General features: G+C 38.7%; 1 protein-coding gene across 1 annotated transcript in view; it reads right to left on the minus strand.

Moving 5' to 3' along the window:
- Positions 1–25,605, minus strand: part of Cngb3 (cyclic nucleotide gated channel subunit beta 3) — a 191,198-nt gene that overhangs the window by 155,620 nt on the left and 9,973 nt on the right. Inside the window, exon 3 of the mRNA XM_032890369.1 lies at positions 10,640–10,766. Within this exon, the coding sequence (XP_032746260.1) occupies positions 10,640–10,766 (127 nt within the window). The remainder of the gene's footprint in view (positions 1–10,639; positions 10,767–25,605) is intronic.

Here is a 25,605-nt window from a genome sequence, read left to right on the forward strand (position 1 = left end):
TCTCAATTTTGAAAACAATAGAAGGAAAATAAGAGAAGGGTTGGGAGATGACTCAGTTGGTAAAGTTCTTGATGTATTAGTCACATGACGTTAGTTCACACACAGAGGTAGGCGAGGAAGGGCTGCTCTACAGTGCTAGAACTAGTCTAGAAGAAAGTAATTTGCCTCTGAACCCTCAACATTCCAATATCTTCACAGTGTTAGTGTTCAAGAATGGCTGAAAGAATTGCTAGACCCAAATAGCCTGCAAAAGCAGAGCATTTATTCGGCATAATTTCCTGCATATAGGAGTCTTCCTATTCGTGCCTTCTTAAGGGTCAATTTAAAGCCCAGTAGGATAGGACTGGTTGACTTCTATCTCCGGAGTTATGGGTGCCTTTGTGATTGGTTAGGGCTCTGTGGATGTTCGAGGGGGGCAAAGTATCCCCAGATTAGCTGCTTGCAGCTGTGGTTGGCTGACCTCAGGTTCCTGGATCCGGGTTCTTATTTCTGGGAAACAGAAACTTAGGCCTAGTCTCCCAAACTGTCGGTTTGCAGCCTGTCATGGAGTCAGTCTGGCTCTGGCTGAGTCCTCTCACTCCCCTCTCTGATTTGTAACTGAATCAAACCTTTGATTTGTCTTTTCTTTTTCACAAGATCTGAGTCGTTGGCTATGGGGTCAATTGGGATCTAAGAATCATAAGTTAATGCCAAAATGTGGGCCTCTTGACTTAGCCTCTTAGCCTGTAAGGTGGGTTAATGGATGTCATATTTTTTGTGTAACTGCTTCCTACTGGCATTGGGATGTTGTTAGAGGGGTCCAAGAAGGCTGGAATGCTAGTCAAAGGCTAGGCAATGGGGCTTCTAATTAGCATCTGATCCAGATGAAAGACATCACATTGGTTGGACACTTGTGATAGTCAATGAGTCTCTGTTCTTTTCAGAGGTTTTCATTCACCGTTCTTGTTGGCCAAGCTTCCCCTTTATTTTTGAAAAACAATTTTCCCAGGTATAGAATTTTAGCCTGAATCATGAAATCTGAATCATGCCATTCTCCTGTCTGCTGGTGTCCATAGATTTTGTTGAGAATCAAATACCTGTTTTATGCTTACTTCCTGGCTATCTTAAAGATCAGAATTTTGTCTTTTGTACTTTCGAGTTTCACTAGAATGCATTTAAGGTAAATTATTTTCATTGATTTGCATTTATTTGAGGTTCCAAGTCTCATTGTCCCTTTCATCTCTTTCCTCTCTTGGCTCACCTTCTGAAATTCTGATTACATGCGTGTGGTGTTTTCTCTCACTGTACTCCATGTTTCAGACCCATCATCCACTGTGTGGATTCTTCAACTGTGTAATCTTCTCTGTTACAAGTTTACTGACTGTACTTTCATTATAGAAATTCTGCTTCATTCTTTTGTGAAAATGGGTGTATTCATTATTTTCTACATTTGTTTTATTTTCAACCATCTCTTGATTTCTTTTTTTCAATAATTAATTTTTTATTCACTTTATATTTCTATTAGAACATTCCTGCCTCTTCTTTTCCCAGGATGACCCTTACACTTTATTTTCCCCACTGCTTCTTTTGAGAAAAGGGGGAGCCCCCTTGGGACCCCTTCCTGGGACTTTAAATATTTTTATGTTATATGCTGTCTGATAATTTTATCATTTCCATTAACCACAAGATTCTGTTTCTATTGTCATATTTGCAAAAGTTCATGTTGTTTATGTCTTCATGTGTGGGTTTGTACATGTGACTGCAGTGGCCTATGAAGTCGGAAGAGAGTACTGAGTTTACTGGGGCCAGACTTATACCAGTTTTTGATCCAATCATTTTGAGTCCCATGTAAGAATGCTATGAGCTCTCAACTGTTGAGCCATCTCTCTAAGGTCTCATTTAGTAATTTTTTTTATTATCAATTACAATATTCACTGTGATTTTGCCTGTTGGAATACTTTGAAAACTGGTTTTAAAATTTGATCCGCCCCAGTCCCACAAAATAGAGACAATGTTTGCATATTCCCATTGAATAATTCTAAATGTGTGTTTTAAGCTAGACTAGTTTTTTTGGTAAGATATAGATATCCAGAGTTTTTATTGTAGGTCTGTTTGAATACTGACTCACAGCACACAGTCTCCAGGGAGGTAGTTTTTTCCTTGTCACTTTCTTGACTTTCCACGCCTATCTTATTTTTTCCTCTTTTCATCTTGTCTAGTCCCATCTTGTCTCCCCTCTTCCCTCTCCTTCCTTGAGTTAGAACTAGAGCAAAGGTAAATTCTCTTTTCACCGTGTGTTTTGGGGGATAGCTTACTTTTCAATGGTTTGCTTTTCAGGGTCCAAGTGTATAGAGGAGTCTCCAGTTTACCCTTCGGTCCAGTTTATCCCTTGTGCTATGCGTCACCACTACCATGTTTTATCCACATCCAGGCATAGAAATCAAAGACAAAAATCAAAAGAACAAACCTTGATTCTTAATAATTCGCATCCATTTCATTTATTTTCTATCAGTTTAGCTATGCCATAAGAGTACGTTTTAGCTAGTGATTTACTTATTTTTAAATTTATATTTTCTTAATTTCGTATGTGAATGTGACATATTTTAATAAAATTCATGTTGACTCCCTTACCTCTAACTTCTCCTATCATACCCTACCAACTTTTCCTTCCAACTTGAAAACATACACACAAATAACAGTATACAGACTGAAGAAACGGCACTTATGTATTTAGAAATATAAATATATAGGAGTAGTAGTAATGGAAAAAGAAGACTGTGGATTTGAAAGGGAGTAAGGTGAGGTTTATAGGAAGATTTGTAGGGATCAAAGAAAAGAGATAATGATCTAATTATACTATATCACAAAAATAAAAGAAATAATATTTTAAAATGTACCAAGTTGGCTTAATGCTCCCGGTAATGTACATGCATCTACTCAGCATAGGACCACCTACCGCTGCATAAATAAGTGTAGGTTCAGCTACCCTGCATGGGCAGCCTATCAGGGACCGTATTTGAAAATAAAAAACTGGCTCTCTTATTTTCATTTTTGTATTTTTCAAGACATTTCTTGAATCTTGAATCTCTCTATGCATTTTTTGTCTTTTGTAAGTTGCTTTGATCTGAATTCTATATGTTTTCTGTTTATTAATATTTGTATTATATATTTTCCCCCAGCTTCTCACTTTAGCCTTCCTATACCACTAAATTTGAAGTGAATTTCAATATCATATTAGTGAGTGAGATCTGTAATCTACTCTAAGAATCTCTATCTTGGCTTACTACATTATTTGTTTAAAATGTAATTAGTATATTAAAGTGTAATTTTTATTTTTAGTTGTGTGTTTGCCTTCTCATTTTTTTCTGACTTCTATAAGGTGCATGGTTCAAATCCTATTTCATCTATATTTGTTCATTTAGAGTTTTATTTTATTTTTTTAATTTTTAATTTTTTTAATTTTTATTCTTTTGTTCTTTTTTATTGGATATTTTTTATTTACATTTCAAATGTTATCCCATTTCCTGGTTTCTCGGCCATACACCTATCCCATCCACTTGCCCTTCTTCTATAAGGGTGTTCATCCACTCCATCCACCACCCTTCCCACCTCCCCACCCCGCCGACATTCCCCTACACTGGGATGGTCCAGCCTTGGCTGGACCAAGGGCTTCTCCTCCCATTGGTGGCCAACAAGGCGATCCTCTGCTACATATGCAGCTGGAGCCATGGGTCTGTCCCTGTGTAGTCTTTGGGTAGTGGTTTAGTCCCTGGGAGCTCTGGTTGGTTGGTATTGTTGTTCTTAAGGGGTTGCAAGCCCCTTCAGCTCCTTCAATCCTTTCTCTAACTCTTCCAATGGGGACCTCATTCTCAGTTCAATGGTTTGCTGCTAGGATTTGCCTCTGTATTTGACATGCTCTGGCTGTAACTCTGAGGGGACAGCTAGATCAGGCTCCTGTCAGCATGCACTTCTTGGCTTCAGCAATATTGTCTAAGTTTGGTGCATGAATATTGGTGGTCTGGATCCCCAGGTAGGGCTGGCTTTGAATGACCATTCCTTCAGTCTCTGCTTCAAACTTGCCTCCATATCCCCTCCTATGAATAGTTTTATTCTCCCTTTTAAGAAGGACTGAAGTATCTGCACTTTGGTTGTCCTTCTTCTTGAGCCTCATGTGGTTTGTGGATATTTGTGTGGTCTTGGGTAGTTCGAGATTTTGAGCTAATATCCACTTATCAGTGAGTGTATTTCTGTGATTGGGTTACCTCACTCAGGGTGATATTTTCTAGTCCCATCCATTTGCCTATGAATTTCATGAATTTATTGTTTTTGACAGCTGAGTAGTACTCCATCGTGTAGATGTACCACATTTTCTGTATCCACTCCTCTGTTGAAGGGCATCTGGGTTCTTTCCAGCTTCTGGCTATTATAAATAAGGCTGCGATGAACATAGTGGAGCATGTGTCTTTGTCGTATGTTGGAGCATCTTTTAGGTATATGTACAGGAGAGGTATAGCAGGATCCTCAGGTAGTGGAATGTCCAATTTTCTGAGAAACCTCCAGTCTGGTTTCTAGAGTGGTTATAAATGTTTGCAATCCCACCAACAATGGAGGAGTGTTCCCCTTTTTCCACATCCTCACCAGCACCTGTTGTCACCTGAGTTTTTGATCTTAGCCATTCTGACTGGTGTGAAGTGGAAACTCAGGGTTGTCTTGATTTGCATTTCCCTGATGACTAAGGATGTTGAACATTTCATTAGGTGTTTCTCAGCCATTCGGCATTCCTCAGCTCTGAATTCTTTGTTTAGCTCTGAACCCCATTTTTTAATAGTGTTATTTGGCTCTCTGGAGTCTAACTTCTTGAGTTCTTTGTATATTTTGATATTAGCCCTCTACCAGATGTAGGATTGTTAAAGATCTTTTGCCAATCTGTTGGTTGCTGTTTTGTTCTAATGGCAGTGTCCTTTGCCTTACAGATTAGCTAGTGATTTAAATTATATTCTTGTTGAAGGATTTTCTTTACAGATATTTAATGTCATATGGTTAGTAAGAGAACTCAGCAGTCATTATTGAGAATGGATTAGTAATCTGTTGTTCAAAGTGTTTTACGTTTTTTTTTTCATTTGTTTTCTGCCACAGCAACTCATGTAATCCAGGTTGGCCTTCAAATTGCAATGTCGCAGAAGGTGTTCCCCAACTGTGGATCCTTCTGGCACGACCTGCATAACACTGGGATTACAGGCATAGGCTACTACAACCACTCCTGAGTGTTTTTAATATTTAATCACAAAAGCGGTGTTTACCGTAGAGGGAAGTTTTAATTTAGGACTAAAAGTGGTAGCCCGCAATTTTCACAATACTTCCCCAAATATTTCCCAAAGCTAAACTAGCATGGCTGGTTTCTCTATGTTTATTTATTTATTTATTTTTGAAATCACAAGCTTACATCTCATTGCACTATGAATTGCGTTTTATTTTTATAAACTTGAGAGCTGACATTCCCTTCCTATTTCAGCTATAAAGTCACATATGGATTGTTAAAGCATCTTTCCCGCAGCGATTCTTGCTTTTGCTAGTTACAGAACAATAAACATCGGTGTTTATGAGTGCTGACGAGATTCTGAATTCTCCTCTCCTCTCATTGTTCCTGCTGTGAAGTGATTGCTTAGTTTAAAGCCACCCAAATAGAGACTGATTGCTATTATGAACAGAGCAGGCTATTCATAGAAATAACCTTCTTTCTCAGCATCCTGGGTAGCAGTGATGGCTGAATCCTGTTCTGAAGAAGTCAGGCTTGCGGCAGCTCCACCCTGGCTCAGGCAATGAATGCTTTACTCACTTCCTTGTTTGCCATTTAACCACTTAACCTATCAGCACCCAGCTCTGGCTTCTCTTTCAGATGTAGCTATCTGACATTTCCAGGCAAAACACATCTTTTGCTTGGTATTCATTAGTGTCCATCAAATGGTACCTTTTTTATATTAAAAAATAAGGATGTGCTGAGATAGAATGCTAGAAACAACCCCTTTTTTTTCTTGGTAATGAACAAATGGCTTCAATGGGTCTTCCTAGGGCGAACTCTGTCTTTCAGAAGCTAAATGATTCTCTGACAAGATAACAAATTGGTTGATTCTTTTGAAGGAAGATTTACAGAGAATTTCTTCCTCAAATGGACAATTTAGAAAATGTTGTGAAAAGATATAGAAAAAAAGGGAAAGATATCTGAACGTTACTTTAATACAAATAGATTCCAATCAGAAATGTGAACATGCAATACTGAGATATCTTTAAAAAAGTCTCTTCCTTGGATGACATACATTTGAGATAAATGTTATCATGTTGGTGAAAATTAATTTGGCTACCCTTAAAATTACATGAAAACAAGTTAAAAATATCATAGAAATTTTTTGTTTTATAAAAATCAAATTTATATAATATGTGCTATCATGTTTTTTGTTTATATAAATTAGAATGCAGATATACTGTACTTAAATTCATAACCACATTTTTTATCCTCACAAAACAGTATTTGAGGCCAAGACACAATGGATTATTTTGTTAATTGAACGATTGCTTCTTTGAATAGTTATCTTTGCAATTCTCTCTATGACCGAATGGAGATCATTAGTCTGAATGTTCAAATGAATGAAAATTTTATGTTGAAGAATTTTGAGTAAGCATGAGATTAGCAAGAGGAGAAGAATGTGAAGTAGTGAGAAGACTCTTATGTTAGAATCAGAAAAATAGGTATCTGTGTAGTTTCGATTCCTTTATATGTATAAATGAGATCGAGATGGAGAGAGAAAATTCACACTATATATCCACTTGACAGGGCCATTGGGACCTTGGTACATGGAAAAACTTCTTTGGTGTGTTTTGGTTGAAAAGTACAAGGATATCTTAAGACCAAGCAAAGCAGATTGCCTCTCTCAATAGCAGTGGGTCACAGACGCAGCAGAAGGTCTCTGGAGCCTCACATTTTGAGCTTTAACATTTATCTTCTCTTGTCTTCCCACAGGACACTGAAAATTGACTTGTTGAGTTTTGTGCTTGTTGCTTTTACAGTGGAACTTACATGAGTCTTCCTTGGACAAGAACTACATGGTTGACTGTCCAGGTTACCTGGTTGCTGACTATAAAGACTGAGAATTTCAGCTTCTATTATTTCATGAGTCAATCCTTAATAACTGTTTCCATCTGTGTGTACATGTTGTTGGTTCTATTCTGGTGACCGATGCAGTGGCAGTGTCTATGTTCATGTTTTCTCTACATATTCCTCTCTCCATCTTCTGCACACAATGGAAATCAATATCCAACCAGTAATATCACCCTGCAATTTTTACAGGAAAATTTCAAATATACATTGCACAACATCCTCAAATACATGTTAACTCTTTCAGACCCAATAATCTCCTTTTGGCCCAAAGTTTCGGTCAGACAATGAAGTGAATCTACTTCGAATAAAAATCTTATATTTAGATTTTATTAATAGTATATTTCTTTCAAACATAAAAACTGAGGCAAGAACTAGGCATTCACAAATCTACTTTAGCCTATAATCAACTAATCCCTTACTTTTTCAACTAGGGAGGAGAACTTTTTAAACTTTATATTGCCCAAAGCTGAAGATACTGTTTTGTATTTACTATAGGTACTAAAGATTCTTGATTCACTGGGAATATTGTGAAGTAATGTTTCCCTTTAATAGTTATCTTTGATGTTGTGCAAGACACTAGCTCTATAGGATTCTAGCTAGGTAGCACTGGTTCACACAAGGTCGACAGAGAGATTCTGTAACTCCCAGGTAGCATCACACTAGTTCCCTTAGCTTTAATCAAGTATGTCACTTTTAGCTTCATTTTCCCTTAATTCTGAGAAAATACATGACAGCCTCTCCATAAGAAAGCAGAAGCATCCTGTTAGCTTGGATATAGTACATAGCTTGTTAATAATTCCCAAGCTGCATTGCTACCTACAGTTCAGAGAGAGCTGTCGGGAAGAGAGCAAAAAGGTCATCTAGAATTAAACAGTTTTGTCAGCTCAGAATAGTTAGGTTGACTAAAGTCTAGTAAAGAGTAAAGAATTGAGGCCTTTGAGTACAGCATCGATCCCTCTAGACCTTTGGGGGGTAATGGTCACGCTTATGCTCTCCAAGGATGTTGAAAATGATTGGGAAATCTTGGGTGTTGTTCATAGTTAGCTTACTCCTACTGATGAGCTGTATAGTTTTGAAAATTTAGGATTTTTGGAGAAATGAATTAAGTATTCTTGTATTCATTTACTGATTAATTTAATCAATATTGTGCCAGCTATTGAGTTGGGTACTGAGGATATTGTTCCTAACTTCATGCAGCATGAAGGAAGAGGAGGAGGAAGATGAGGAGTTGAAGGAGGACGAGGAGAAGACTGATGACTTCAGATAATCACATGAACATCTGCAGAGATATGTACCAAGGAAGAGCTCTCATGTGAGAATGTGACCTCATTCAGGCAAGGTCCTCCAGAGACATGAGGATATGATGGTACTTGAGGAATGGGTAAGGAGTTTGTTAGGACTGACAGAGGAAGAGACAGTTGTATGAGCAGAAAAGGCAGTATGGAATTAAATATAGCCTTCTGAGACCTTGTTACTTATAAATATCACATATATTTCTTCAGATGGAGGGATGAGATGAGAACTGTACTCAAGCTGTGCAAATATATAGCTTAGGATGAACCCAGAACACGTCTTTCTTTTCTGTAACTATTCCTAAGCCTAGACCTTGAAGCTTTTAACTATGTACAACCTTGTCTTCCAAGAACTAACTTACTCAATCTGGCTTCTTTTGGTTTCTCACTGAATTGCTCTGCTTGGAAAAACTGTCTCTGAATTCCAAAATGAGACTGCACTGAATACACAAACTGACTGGAACTTCACGAACTCACCTGAACTTAACTGCACCCAACTGAGCTTAATTGAACTCCACTGCATTGCCTGATCTCAGATGAACTGCCTGCCATCTACTTTTGGCTCACTCTGCATTGCTCTTAAGCAGCCTCTCTTTCCTGTTCTCATGAGAGTTGGGCATATCCTATATCTTACTCATTCTGTCAAATCTTTCTTCGATTTGTCACTTTGTCTGCCCCTCAATTAAATGTCACTTTCAACATGACTGCTTCCTTCTACAAACTAACTTTACTTTCATTGTTTGGTCTTAGAGATATGCCATTCCAGTCAGGTCACAAAGACCTATGAGGTCTTTGCATAGGATCCCTTGCCAGAGCGGCCATGTTGCTGGATTAAAATTCTTCCAAAGTTACCATAGCTTATTGAAAAAGCTTAAATATGCTAAAAATAAATGCTAACAAGGAAAGTTAGTTCAGAGGTTAAACTGCTGATTAAAGGGAAGAGTGTTTGGTGGAAAGAAGAAAATTCCACTCAGGAATTCATGTCTTCTTTAATGTAATTTTATTCTGAACTGACCCTTTTCCTTTAGGAAACTAATTAACCTTTCTGTACCCTAGGTTGCTTATTTGCAGGGTGAAGATAAGGGGGGCACTAATGGCAATGAAAATCCTTCTATAAACATCAGTAATTAAATGACTAGTATAAACACGTGTGTATTTTATTGTAAAATCTAGCCCTAAACTCAGAATTTAGCATCTTTTCTCTGCTTATGTGATATTTCAGATTTTGTTTTAACCTTGGTTTGTGTGTGAGAGAGAGTGAGATTGCGTTTATCTTCATGTACAGCCAAGTTTGTGCTCACCTACAATACATTCTCTAATATCTATTGTTCAGCCAGTGTAGTTCAGAGTTCAGTCAGGACTCTGATCTTAGATAATCCTAAAGATGCCCATGAAGAGTAGATGGTTCAACAAAGTCCTGGGGCAATGGACACAGAAGAAAAGTAGAGCTGAGGTTACAGAGATTATTCCTACTTCTCTTTAAATAACAATTCTTCTTGCCTGATACAGAAGTTTATGTTTTATTGTTTCATACACCCATTGCAATTACCTTAATCATAGCTAAGCAATTCAAATAGAGTTAGCAGGCGTGTAACACCATGACAGGCAGCAAAATGAAGATCTTCTCAGCCCCCCCCCATTCCCCCACCCCTGTGTATGTGAATTCATAGATTTACATTTAATTTGGCATTTCTTTGTGATAGTTCAAATCATTTATGCCACAGCATTTATAAAACTGTTCCTTCAGTGGCTGATAGATTGCCTGCTTCTCTGACTGTCATTGGTTATGTAGCTCTTTCTCTAACAAAGAAAACCATAATCTGTCTTTTGGAATATTACAATGTTTACAGAATTGAAATGGTGATTTCTTCCTGTACATGGAAAATTGTCTTAAAAAAACATGTCTCATAAGTATGTGGGTTGTTTCTATGATGATACAGTGACTCACACATGTGGCTGCAGTGTTTGTATGAATGGAATTTGTCATTTAGCCAATGGCTGCCTGGACATTGGTTAGTATCATGGCTGTTCAATAATGTATGATGAACTGCTGGATGAAGTGAATTTTCCTTTTCTGGTCCAGTTCCTTGGCTAAGATTCTTCTGTGGATTGCTTGCTTAAACTTTTGCTTAACTTCAGGAGGGAAATTTACTCCCCCCTCCCCGAACTGTCTGTATGAAGTCTCCCACCTGTGCTATGTGCCTCATGTTCTTACCTGGCTGGCTTTTCTTTCCTAGTCCTAGTTTGCTCCATCTCCGATATTGTTCCGGTGAGTTCTGCGGGACATTCAGGGTCAGGATTTGTGGTGAAACCCCTGAGGGAGTTCTCCCCAGTGCTGTTGTCTAGGGCAAAAAAATGACACTAAATAGAAGAACACACGCCACTCTTGACACAGTTTTATGTGGAAACATTATCTACAGAGATGCTGATTCTCTTCTAGAAAAATCATCCAGTAGAATTCCTCACACAGGAGGACTAACTTGGAGATACTGTCAGGCCAAGAAAAAAGTATACTGGAAGTTTGTTTATTACATGACAAAATTTTCATGTATATTTGCCTTATAACGCTAGCAAAACGCAGGATGAACGCTCAGCATCCAAATGTCATTGTTGGTTTTGCTATACTCACAATTTATGACTACAATTAATGCATGATAGTTTCAGCCAAGTGAAAAAGGCAGACATTCTTTGTCCTTGATATTAGTTTAGAATCCACACTCTAATTTTTATGATATCAAATTTCTCAGTTTGATTTGATTATTTGTAGCTTTGGAGAGAATTCTTTCTATAGAAATTACACCAGCTACTAGTACAGAATAGCTCTATTTTCAATTCAGAAATAGTTTTCCATCAGACTTACAAATATAATTTCTAATTAAGATTAAGAATTGCTATTTGATTAGAGAATAGTCAACTCATTGCTACATAGTTGAATGATAGAGAATGCTTTATAGAAAGTAAATAATTGAATATTAAAACTTATAAAAGGTAAAAAGGGGCAATACATATTTGAGTGATTATTATCCACAGTATCCCACATATTTTTAAGCATATATACTATACTTAGGAAATTTAAAACAAGACAAAATCATCAATATCATTGTACTTCAAGGATCAGGTATGGTAGGTATGGGATAAAGGTTGAGGTAGGTAATGCGGGGTCGGGGGGGACAGCTAGAATTAATGGGCACTTGACAGGTGGTATGGAAGCCTAGTGCAGTGGAAGGGTTCTAAAGTTAGGAAGGTGATCCTGAAGAAGTCTCCAAATAATGGGGATAGACAGTTCTTACTGGCCATCTCTTGGAGAGGCCATGTAGAGGCCATGTAGAGGCAGAGCTGGTCCCAACATAGATCCTACCTTTTAGTATGTTTGGTATGGGAAGGTACTCTGCAGCTTAACAAGACAGACAGTAAATGTAAAAAAGTGTAATGTAAACTTAGCCACAAACCTGCAGTGGCATGCTCACTGCCAGACATGCTAGAGCAATGGTGGTACAATGTTCATGGGAATAATGGCGTCTGATTTGTCTTAAGCCCCGCTCCATGAGATAGAATCCATTTCTGATACGACTTGGGTGGCCAAACGACTCAGAGACTCGAGAGACTACATAGCCCAGAGAACCAAGGTAAAGCCAAATACTACTGGTCTTAAAAAAATAGTAGTGATATATTCTGCTATACTCATAGAGCAATGCCTTGTTTCTGTTCAATGCTTTTACTCATTGAGTGCTTAGAACACATAGTTCTAAATGAGATGTCTCCACCAAATCCCTCTCCTCAGAGTTCAGGGAACCCTGCAGAGGAAGAATCAGGAAGAGTGTAAGAGCAGAAAATGGAAGACACCAAAAGAAACCAAGGGCCTCTAAATTACCCAGACAAAGCTCATATCAACTGACAGAAGCTGAAGCAGTAAGCATAGGGTCTACATAGGTCTTCTGCAGGTCCTCTGTGTATTTATTACATTTTCCAGTTTAATATTTGTGCGGCTTGCCGAGTGTATGAACAAGTGAGTCTCTGATTCTTGTACTTCACTTCTCTTGGGCTCTTTTCCTTCTGTTGGTCTTCCTCATCCAACTTCCACATGATTGCTTTTGTTTTATCTTATTATATCTTATTTTGTTATGACTTAATATCTCTTAGAAGCCTGATCTTTTCTAATAAGAGAGAGAAATGGAGTAGATTTGGATGAAAGGGGAGATGGAAGGAACTGGGAGAAATGGGGGTAGGGGAAAATATAACCAGCATGTGCTGTATGAGAAAAGAATCTCTTTTCAATAAAAGGCAAAAACAAATGAAAAGAAGCAGACCAACTTAAAATTGGAAATTTAGCTGTACAAAATTGATAAAACAGGAGAAATCACAGTGTAAAAGTTTTCATTATATAAGACCTTTAACGTGAAATTTTTCTCAAAAATTCCTCAAACTCTTTCAATACAATACGCCTTCAGAAGTACATTACGGGAGTAAAAACTGAGTCGCTGTTTACTGTTTCTAAAATGTTTGTGGCTCAGAAAGCCTGAACTCCTGGCTTTCCCAGGGGACTACTTTCCTCCTGGCTTTAAAGTACTTTTCTACAAGATAGAAAACATAGTACTAAATATATTCTCATTATGTTTAAATGGACTCCCTCAAGTGTTGACACTGTTTTGAGTGCTAAAGAGCACCAGTGTAATTACAACGCTGAAGTCTGCATAAGGACCGTCTTCTCAAGGAGACGCTGAAACATATTTTAACTGCAGTGCAGCATGTTCTTGGTCCTGCCACATGTGTATGGAATATTAATTAGTTTATCACTAGCCAATAGCTTCCAGAGTAAAGGAACAGCACTTTCCATGGCATGTGATTGCTCTGATAGAAACACAGAAGAAGGATCTGTGCTCCCTATGTGCTTGTGGCAAGGCATCCTCTGTTTTACCATTTTTCTCTGGGGGGTGTAATTTTATTTTTATTTGTTTTCAACTATGTCTTTTTATTAATTATTTTATTTATTTATATCCCAATTGTTGCTCCTCCCCAGTCCTCCCTCCTAGTGTTCTTTACTTTCCCCTCTTAGAGGTGTCCTCCAAGCTTTCCTCTTCTCTGGGGCATGGATTCTTTACAGGATTGGGTGTACCCTCTCCCACTGGAACCTGGAAACACTTAAACAAAAGTTCAACATTCTTAGTCATCAGGGAAATGCAAATCAAAATGACCCTAAGATCCCTCCCACCTTACACCAGTCAGAATGGTTAAGATAAAAACTCAAGTGACAGCACATGCTGGTGAGGATGTGGAGGAAAAATACACTCTTCCATTATTGATGTGAGTGCAAATTTGCACAACCACTCTGGAAACCAATCTGGCACTTCCTTAGAAAATTAGAAATAGTTCTACCTGAAGACCCAGCCACACCATTCCTGGGCATATACCCAAGATATGCCCCACTGTACTACAAGGACATGTGCTTCAGTATGTTCAGAGCAGGCTTCTTCATAATAACTAGAAGGTGGGAACAACCCAGACGTCCCTCAAGTGAAGAATGGATACAGAAAATGTGGTTCATTTACACAATGGAGAACTGTTCTGCTATTAAAACCGAGGACATCATGAATTTTACTGTTTTTCTTTATCCAAAAAAAAGGATGATTTTTTTCCCTCTTATCTCCAATGCAATGTCATTTTATTCTAGGTATCTAAAATGTGGTGGCCTATCCTTTCTTACATCCATACACACTGACACAATCATTGTTTATTTCAAAGTAGAGTTCTCAGGGTTCTGGAGACTGAAAACACACACACACACACACACACACACACACACACACACACACGACGTATAGTTATCATGGGCTATAATAGAAGATGAACCATATTGACTATGGGGTATAGGAACATTCCTTTTAAAAGAGAAATATGTTTAAAATGATCATAAAAATGACTTTAAGAAGTTTCTAATATACTAACCAGGTAGAATTTGTAAAGCATCATGACTTGTATAGACTATTTCTATCTTAATTAAAGATTTATTTTTATTTTTGTTATGTGTATATGTGTCCTTGTGATTGTATGCCACAAGTGTGTAGGTGCCTAAAGAAACAGAAGAGAGCTTTGGATCCCCTGGAGGTAGAATTACAGGTATTTTTGAGTCTGACATGGGTACTGGAAATTGAACTTGCATCCTCTGGAAGAGCAATAAGCACTGTTAACCAGTAGGCCATCTCATCTGCTTCTAACTCTTTTTTATAAAGACATGTGCTGCATTGCACACTTTTACAGTGCATGTGCATTTGCAGAATGGCCTTATGCTTGTAGCAAATACATGACTGTTCTTTTCTTTCAATGAGACCTTTAAAATTTATCTCCATCCCATGTTGGCTTACTCCTCAGTAAATCCCAGCACCTAGGCATATTTTTCCAGGGTCATTACCACACCCTTCTAAAATGACACTGATTTTGTGACAATTCTAAGGGATTCATGAATTTAATTAAAGTCTAATTTGATTTGTGGTTAGGCCATTAATTATAAAATAAGTACATAATAGTTTTTGATGGAGATGAGACACTAATATTGCCTGTTCTTGGATTTATAGGAGAAAAATCAAGAGGATCAAAACAAGAAGACGCTCATCAACTGTGGTTCATGGAGGGTCTCCTTTTATCCACACAGCATGCTATTTTGTGGGAACAGATGGTAAGGGGTTCATCATCCCCGTGAAAGAGAAATATAAAATATAATGCAAATCTTGCTTCCAAAAACCAGGGGAAGTTTGTCAGTTACACAGTGAGCTTGTCCTCAACTTCCCCTCTGGTCATCAAAGTCAGATGGATAGTATAAATCTGCCTATTGTTTATCAGTGCAGTTGCACAAATTCTGACTCTACATGTGTGTCCATAGCAGATACCAAAACTTAAAATCAAAGTGATGTGACATGGCTGCCTTTTCTGAATGTGTAAAAGTTAGTGCTATTGGGTTTCCCCTCCAAACACCTGTCACCAAACTGGCAGCATGTCACATGGGGCTAGTGTAATAATATGCTTCCAGTTTTGCTGGGCTTAGTACAGCAGTGCGTCATGGAGATCAGAGAAGATGTCAAACATCTGCTTGTCTTTTCAAGTCAGGGAGTATGTGATGTGAAAAGACATTAACCTCCTGCATTTTATCAGGAGCATTAATTAAATGCTGGAAAAGGATTCATGGTAAAACCTCTTTTGGAATAAGACTTCAATTATAAATGTACTCAACTGGTTTTCTTTTGGATGCTTATAAAAACAGAAAAATTGAAATGCTTTCCTTGGTCGAAGGATTACCATGGGATGGTTTCTCATGTTTGAATTTCTAATTGGATGATACTGACGAAATATAGTTTCATAGATATGAGAAACAAAGTTATAAAAGCAAGGTTTTGAGAAATACATCTGGTGGTCAGGATGCCTATGACAAATGTGTGACCTTTCTGAGAGATACATCTGATGTCAGGATGCCCAGTGATATGATAAAGTTTTGGTGATCAAGATATTGAGGCAATTCTGACTAAGCTAATTAAGACAAAACAATAACAACTGTTCTCTCTACCTCTCGCTGTGGTAAATTCCCAGAACAACTGCAAGATGTAATCCAGACCCTGCCTGACCACCCAGTTCACACCCCTCTAAGAGACTGCCAACTTATCCCTTTCCCAGTGATTCTCCAAGGCCAGGGGTAGGGCTGGACGAGGAAAGTATCTGAGCCTAGAACAGCCCCTTGAGCAGGCCAGCCAATACCTGACCAGATCCTTTGTCCTGTGTACCACCAGTGAGAATAGGCCAGCTAACCCTTTTGCTGAAGTCTGCCCTCTGTAAGGAATAAAAGTTGTGTGATTTTTGGTTTCGGGGTTGCCTCTCCCTGCGTGGATGAGCAACCTCACGTATGTGGATTAAAAAACTTATACCCTCTTGCTATTCCAGCGGTCACTTTGTTAATTTGTGCTCTGTGGGTGGCACTCCTGAGGTAGGGCCACTTTGGGGGTCTTACAACAATACCAAACATATTGTGGATTCTGTTTCAAAGACTTGAGAACTAAGGATAAGGTCTGAAGAAATGGCTCAGAAGTTGAGCGCTTGTTGGTCTTGTAGAAGACTTTAGTTTTATTCCCAGTATTCATGTCAGGCAGCTGATAACTTCCTGGTATCCCAGGTCCAGGAAATCGGTGCCCTCTTCTGACCTCCTTGAGTGAATACTTGTATTTGCTCCTACATACACGCACACACATATAACCATATATTTAAAATAACAACAACAAAACTAATTTTAAAATGAAAGAAAGAAAAAAGGGAATGCAGTTAAGTGGGTTGGAAATTGGGGAGGATCTGGTGGAAGTTAGGGGAGGGAAACCGTTTTGAGAATGTATTATATAGTTTTTTAAAATAAAGAAAACACTTGCACAAAGAAAAAAATTACAAATGTACTATTAGCACTTGAGTGATTATGTTGAGTGAATGGGTGAGTCAAGAGAGATAAAGTCATTAGATGCATGAATGATACTTTTACCTCTACTCAGTGAACAGACATTTGGAATTGCTATGAGTAACAGTTTCACAAAGCACATAACTACTCTCTATTTTACAGCACCCATGATTGTGTAGTTTATTCAGCGTGTGGCCAGTTTATAGATTCTCAATTGTATCACGTTCTTAGAATAATTTCTTACTGTCAAATGACAGGAGAGAAGATGAAAAAACATGACAGCAAGGCACACGAAATGGAAACTTAATGTGCCCTAAAATATTCTCAGGAAGAGGAAAATGCCATTTCTGATATTCATAAATGTACAAGCAAAATACAAACTCTAGAGAAGCAAGTCTTGAAAATCTAAATGGCTGAGCCTCAGTAAGTATTCTGGGAACCAGTCCATTGATGCCTCAATCCCACTAGGGAGGGAGAAGAAAGCAATCACAGGAGTGGGTAGGAAGGGACCTGGGTGGGAAGGGGGAAAGTGGTGGAAGAGATAGATAAGATATTGGGAGCGGGGAGCTGACCTGAGGCCTTGGGGGCCAGCAGAAAGGGTAGAGACCGGCAACCTCTGGAGGTAGGAGATGGGAGGACCCTCAAGAATGTACCAGAGACCTGGGAGGTGAGAGACTCTTGGAACGCAAGGAAAAGGACCCTGGATGAAGTGCCCTGCAGTAGGGAGAGGGAACTTGTAGAGCCCACCTTCAGTGGAAGGACAGGGCATCAAGAGGAGGGATAGGGTTGCCATTCCACAGTCAGGAGCTCTGACCCAGAATTGTTCCTGTCCTTGTGCAGGGATAAAAATGGAGAAGAGCCCGAGAAGAACGTCCAGCCACAGGCCAAGATTGGGATCCACTCAAGGAGAGGCCCCAGGGCCTGACACTATTGCTGATGCTATTGTGTGCTTACAAAAAGGGGCCTCTCACGACTGCCCTCTGAAAGACCCAGCAGGTAGCTGAAAGAGTCAGATGCAGATATTTACACCCAACCAATGGACAGAAACTGCTGACCCCTGTGGTTGAATTGGGGAGAAGCTAGAGGAGGCTCAAGGGGAGAACGACCCTATGAGAAGACCAACACTCTCAGCTGGCCTGGACACCAGATTCTTGAACACTGAGAAACCAACCAGGCAGTACACCAACTTATGTGAGGCTCCCAACACATATACCGTAGAGGACTGCTGGGTCTGGACTCAGTCAGAGAAGATGCACCTAACCTTCATGAGACTGGAGGCCCCAGGGAGTGGGGCGGTCTGGTGGGGTAGGGGTTGGCGGTGGGGTCATCCTCCTGGAGACAGAGGAAGGAGGTATGGGATGTGGAACAGTTGGAGGGTGGACTGGGACAGGGATGAGGTCTGGAGTGTAAAAAACTATTAAATGAAATAAAAAAAGAAATGGTTTGAGAAACTTGGGGTCTTTAGTTAACATCTAAGGTAACTTGGCAGGTAAGTGTCTGCCTTCCAAGTATGAGGAGCTCAGTTTAGATTTCCAGCATTCAACTGAAAGCTAGCCATGATATCTGTGTTTACAGTTACAGCTGGGGTGCCGTGGAGCTGGACTAGAGATGACTAATTCTGGTGTATAGACACACACACACACACACACACACACACACACACACACACACACACACACACACACACGACATAGAAACACACCTATAAATGAGTTCAGTACACATATACATGTTTCCCCCCCAATATGGATGTGTGTGTGTGTGTGTGTGTGTGTGTGTGTGTGACTCATATATATGAATGATCTGAACCATTTGAAATTCATCAAGATATTTTTTACAAAGAAAAACAATAGATTTAATTCTTGTGAAGGCAGAACACAGATCTATCCATGGATTTACAAAGCATTCTAGTAACTCTTTTGACAACAAATAGCATGGTCCTTTGGGAGGCCATGTGCGTCCTGGCCTGGAGGTATTTAGGAGGAAGCTGGACACTATGCTACAGCAGGTAGTGCAGAATAGAGCTCTCACATCCTCTCGAAAGTCTTAAAGTGGTAAAGTAGCATCAAGATATAAAGGGATATTTAACCAATTTTTTAAAACTGTGGAACATATTGTCTCAAGTACAAAATAGAGCAAATCAAGGGTAAAGGTGACTAACTTAGTGTAAGGTAGCTCTGGTAAGACAAGAATCATGGGATCTTGTCTCAGTGCCACACTCGGCCTTTTCTTGAAATTAATTCATCTAGAAAACCCATTTTATGAGCAGATATGAAGGAACACTGTGAGTTACTAGCACCAGCTATTGAATAAAGAACTCTAATCCTTGCATCACAAATTCTGTGGCTGATGCTGGGTAGGTCATTTTTTTCTGTAACAGTTTCTTCATCCATAAAATGAGAAATATTTTTGTCTTGGGGATTTCTGTGAGGATTAGATAAAGACTCCATTTGAGAAAAATCCAATATAAACACAAAGTGTTCTATCAGTCAGAGTGAATAATTGTCTTTAAAAAGTTTATATTAACTTTTTCAGGTCTGCTCAGCAGTTTTATATGTGGATCGTACATGAGCTTCCACTTACTTAATAACTGCTTCAGACTGAAGAAAACATCATGGAGCTTCTCATGACTCAGCTGTGCTCCTTAGCAGAAAAAAAAAATACAAAAGGCAACAATTTAATTGAATTGCAAGTATATTTAAATCATATAAAATTATTAAAAATATGTAAAAGAAAATAAAACATCCCACTTTTTTGGGTTAGGCTCTCTTGAGTTGATGAGATTAGTAGTAATAGTCATTATACAACTTAGAGTGTCGTCTTCTAGTGACTATTTCTAGCACGCTGCGTTTTCCAAGCAGAATGTCGCCTTGTTTGCTTCTTCCTCTTCAGTGAGGCATCTCCTTCTGTGCCCCATGCAGGAACACACAAAGATGGTGCATGTGTCCGGACACTTGACCTTAAGAGTATGGCCTGCCTCTAGCCGGTTGGTAATAGCCACGGTGGTATGAAGGGTTCCCATGTTGTCTAAGATTGGGAGTACTCTTACTGCAATTCGGACTTGGAGGTAAGTACATGGACATGAGGGAGGTGAAGAGTGAAGAGGTAGAGGGAGCTGCTTACTAGAAATAAAGCTCACTCACTGTGGGCGAAAGGGAAAGACACAGCTAGCTCTTATCTGTAAATGTCTCATCATGTCACTAACTCATAAATTCCTTAGGATGACCTCCTGACCCTGGAATGCCCCATCTTTTCTCTGTCTAAAAGTGAACTCAGAACAAATTGCGTCATTTAAAACTAGAAAAACCACTCATATTTGTGTTTCGCTATTTTCAGAAATTTCACAGGCCAGGTTCTTTGTTTCTAGATTATTTTGTTTATCCTTGTATCTGGTACCATTTTGAAAGTTCTGTAAATGGAATTGTTTACTATGTAAGACTAAACTTTGCTTGGTGAAGCAATGAGATACTGGGACAGTTCAAATAAAAAATTTATAATTAAAAATACAGTCACATATTATTGCTTAGTTGATGAAAATAACTAATGTGGGCATACTATTAAAATTAGCCTTAATGTTCTTCATGGATTCCAGGCAGATTGGTTGGAAGATTTTCTGAGTTCGTAAATTTTAATGCAGTCAGTTTATTTTTATATAACACAGAAGTAAAATAAAATTGTGTGTATTAATCATTGCTAATATTGAAGATTGCTATCTCTTTTCCTCCCTCTCTTTCAACATTTTATTAACAATAGATTAATTTCTCGCATAGCATACATTGATTATGGTTTCTCCTCTCTGTACTCCTCCCAATTTTATTTTATCTTACTTTATTTTATTATCCCTTAGAAGCCTGTTTTCTTGGAAAGAGAAAGGAAGTGGATCTGGATTGGGGAAGTGGAAAAATAACTTAGAAGAATATAAGGAAGGAAAACCATAATCAGGATGTATTAGGTGAAGAAAAACCTATTTTGAGTAAAGGAACCAAACCAAACCAAAATAAAATACATAAAATAATTCATATTTCCTAAAAAACAAAGCAAAACACAAGAGTCAGAGTGGGCATCATTAGCAAAGAGGAAGGGAGCAATAAGAGGTGAACTGACAACATTGGCAGACTCATAATTTTGTCTATAGACAATTTTCCCTTGTTTGAACAGCACTGAGAACCTACCACGTGTTCGGTAAGAGCTCACTGTATTGACATTTACACTAAATCAGGCAAGAACTAGAATGTTGTCTCAGTGATTTAAAAAAAAAAGAATTTGAACCTTAAAAAATTAGCGTTGGCTGGGGGTGTGTGGACATCCTCTTAGACATAAGGAGGAGGAGGATTGGGATGGAGAACTGTGGGAGGGTGGACCAGGAGGCGGGTAATGACTGGACTGTAAAACAATATAATAAAACAAACAAAGAAACAAACAAAATTAGCATTGGGTTTGTTTGGACTTTTTCCCCTCCTCATTGGTTTTTTATTTGAACATTATTGTTTCACATTTTGAATCTTTAGAGCTTTGATGGTGTGTGTGTGTGTGCGCTCGCGCGTCCATATGCATTTCTTATACTTTCTTTTGTTTTTCTTCTTTGTTTATTTGGTTTTTCTTTATTTATCTGTTTGTTTTCTTATAAAAGAAGGAGCAAGGCAAGGGAGTGGGAAGGTGGGTAAGATCTGGGAATAAACGAGAGAGGGGAACCACAATCAAAATGTATTGTGTGAAAGTATCTTTATTTTCAATAAAAAATCAATTAAAAAAAGAAAAAGTTTAAAATTTTCCTGTCACTGCAGGCTGCCAGCATCGTCACAGACATGCCTTTGAATGTTAATCATTTTTGAGCCACCTTTGCAGAGTAAGTTGCAATTTGCTATCCCATCTTCTGTGGTCCATCCTCCCTCTGTGGCTATACCCACAGTCCGTACTTACATTTATGGGACTGCTCATAAGCAACTTGTGACTGGCAAAAAACTTCTTTCCTCTTCCCTTTCTCTTTCTACCCACTGCCTATTCTACAATCTGACCTCATTCCAGATCTGTGGTTTGGCAGCCATATTTGCCTGCACCAATTAAGCATCTCATCCACCAGCATTATCTGCCTTAGCTCCAGTAACTGCCCAATCTAAGGCAGGATAAATTCTCACGCCAAATTCGCCATCAAAGAAAGAACCTGGATCAAATCATAAGAGTGAAAGCAACATGAATAGCCAAGACAGCGTGTTTTCTATCAAATCTACCAGTTTTACAGAGGTGTTCTCTAACAAGAATTACCAAATGAGCTCAAAAGCACAGAATTTAAAAGAGCACTAATAAATTTTTATCAAGAATCCAGCTCAAGGGGAGGCCGCAAGACTTGACATCATTACTGAAGCTATGGGGTGTTCAAGAAGTGACCTACCATGACTGCTTTCCAAAAAGACCCAACAAGCAGCTGAAAAGAGTCAGATGCAGATCTGTGCACCCAAGCAACAAACAGAAGCTGCTGACACCTGTGGTTGAATTAAGGAAAAGCTGGAGGAAGCTGAGGAGGAGGGCAACCCTGTAAGAGGACCAGCAGTCTCAATTAACCTGGGCCCTTGAGATCTCTTAGACACTGGATCACCTACCAGGCAGCATACAACAGCTGAGATGAGACCTCCAACACATATACAGGAGAGACTACCTGGCTCTGAGTTCAGTTAGGGAAGATGTACCTAATCCTCAAGAGACTGGAGGCCCCAGGAAGTTTAGAGTCTGGTAGGGTGGGGACATCCTCATGAAGACAGGGGACAGGGAGTGCAGGGTGGGGTGGGGTGTGGGGAGAGAAGGTATGGGATGTGGAACCCTCGGGGAGTGGACCGGGAGGCAAATAAAATCTGGTGTAAAAATTAATTAATTAGTCAATTAATTAATTGATTAATATTTTAGTCCAAAAATAATTCAAGGAATTTAAAGGACACATGAACAAATACTTCATTGAACTCCAAGAGGCTAACAATGAAAGCCTCAGTTATATCCAAGAAAGTAGAACTATGGGGTTGAATGAAATGACAGAGCTAATTTACAATTTGAAGACTAAAATCAATAATAAGGTAGAAATGTTGAGATGGGTGGCCCCAATCCTCAACTGGGGGCTGTGCCTATCTACTGGAGATGGTCTCTACAGGTTCTATCTCCCTTTTATTGGGTATTTGGGCTAAAGTCATCCCTGTTGGGTCCTGGGAACCTCGTACTTCTGTGGCACTGGGACTTTCTAGTGGCTAACCCACAGTTCCCCATCTCCCATTGCTACATATTTCGGTTCAATATCTTGACCCTCTGTACTTCTCTTCTGTTTCTTCCATACCAGATCCTACCGTCCCTCTTTCCCCTCCTCTTCCTCTCTCCCAGGTTTCTTTTTTCCTCTGTCTCAAGTGATTATTTTGTTCTTCCTTCTAAGTGTTGAAGCATCCATACTTTGGTGTTCCTTCTTAAGCTTCATATGATCTGTGAGTTGTATTGTGGGCATTATGAGCTTTTGGGCTAATATCTACTTATCAGTGAAAGGAAATGCAAAGACAAAAAAAATGAAGCAGAGATTGAAGGAAAGGCCATCCAGAGACCACCCCACCCAGGGATCCATCCCACTTGCAGACACCAAACCTAGACACTATTGCTGAGACCAAGAAGTGTTTGCTGACAGGAGCCTAGTATAGCTGTCTCCTGAGAGGTTCTGCAAGCACCTGACCAATACAAATGCAAATACAGCCAACCATTGGACTGAGCCCGGGGACCCCAATGGAAGAGTTAGGAGAAGGACTGAAGGAGATGAAAGGGATTGCAACCCCATAGAAGAACGACAATATTAACTAACCTGGCCACCCAGAGCTCCCAGGAACTAAATCACTAACCAAAGAGTACATATAAAGGGACCCATGGCTCCAGCTACATGTATAGCAGAGGGTAGACTTATATGTCTTCCATGGGAGTGGAGGTCCTTGGTCCTATGGAGGCTTGATATCCCAGTGTAAGGGAATGCTAGAGTGATGAGGCAGGAACGGTGTGTGTGTGTGTGTGTGTGTGTGTGTGTGTGTGTGTGTGTAGGAACACCCTCCTAGAGGCAAAGTGAGGAGAATAGAATGGGAGTTTTGTGGGAGGGAAACCAGGAAGGAGGACAATATTTAAATATAAATAAATAAAATATTCTTGTAATTTTCTTGCCACATGATGACTATATTATTTGCTTTAATTTGGAAGAGTAAATTAAAGGAAGATATCTCACTGAAAATAAATAAATAAATAAATAAAATAACCAATGAAAAAGAAAAAACTCTAAAAGATAGAAACATTGAACTAAACACAAGTGTAAATGAAGGTGGAAGTAAAAACAACAACAACAAGTCTTACTGTTTCTATTAGAAAACTCAGCTTCCAAGTAGGATGAACCAAGCATAAGACAGAATATCAGATATCAAAGATAAAAGGGACTAAATAAGCAAAGTCTATGAAAAAATGCACACAAAAAATACAAGAAAGTAACATGCAGGAAAAGTGGGATACCATCAAAAATCACAAATCTTCAAATTACATGTAGAGATGAGGGAGAAAAATTCAGGACAATAGCATAGACAATTGAAGAAAAAAACAATCTCCTAATTAAAGATGTAACTGTACACATACAGAATCTTAAGTAGACAGACCAGAAAAGCATCTCCCAAAGTCTTAAAACAGTTAAAACCCTAAATATTCAGAACAAAGAAAAGTATTAAAAGCTGCAAGAGAAAAAACACAAGTCACATACAACTAAGTCACTATAGAAACACACAAGCACCTGAATACAGATGCAAATACAACCAACTATTGAACTGAGCCTGGGGACCCCAATGGAAGAGTTAGGAGAAGGACTAAAGGAGCTGAAAGGGAAACCCATCAAAATAACACTTGATTTGTCAATGGAAACGTTAGAAGCCAAAAGAGCCCAGAATACTACACTCCCAGTTCTAAAACCATGACTGCCAACATAGATCACTCTTCCCAGCTTCTCTATCTGCCATCTTTGAAAGAAAAAGAAAAACTTCATGATTCAATCGGCCTAGAAAGTTCAGGACAAAACAAAACAAAACAAACAAACAATCAAAATACACCTCTAAACCCAAAGGCATTTGTTAGTAATGACAAAGCAGTAAACAGAATACTGTAAGCAATGCTTAGAATTTAAGAGAGGAATAAGCATAGTTATGAGACTCTGGAAAGAAAATGACAAAACTATAATTAATGAAATTTGACCCATATCTATTTCCCTGAACAAAAATTTTAACTCTAAGTGACCTCAACTCGAACCTGGAATACTAAAGCTGCTACAGGATAAACAGGCTATTCTCTACAGAGTATAGGCTTAGAAAAGGAACTTCTGAATAGGACTCCATTTGCTCAGGAATGAAGGCCAACAACTTTATGTATAGCTAAGGAAACAACAATTCAGTAGAGACCCAAAGTATAGGAGAAAATAATGGCTACATATACATCTGATGATGTTAATAACCAGAATATACAAATAAATTATAAAAATGTAAAACAAACAAATGAACCACTTAAAAATGAGCTGCAGTTCTAAACAGAGAGTTCTCAACAGAAGAAATAACAATGGCTAAGAAATACATCAAGAAGTGTTTATCCATTTGCAATGTAAATAAAAAATAGCCAATAAAAAAGGAAAAGACAACAGATGCTATAAATAAAATAATTCTTTTAAATATAAATAAAGAAGTGTTTATCATCCTTAGCGATTAAGGAAATTCAAAATAAAACAA

This window comes from Rattus rattus, chromosome 1 (assembly GCF_011064425.1).
Source record: "Rattus rattus isolate New Zealand chromosome 1, Rrattus_CSIRO_v1, whole genome shotgun sequence".
Taxonomy (NCBI): Eukaryota; Metazoa; Chordata; class Mammalia; order Rodentia; family Muridae; genus Rattus; species Rattus rattus.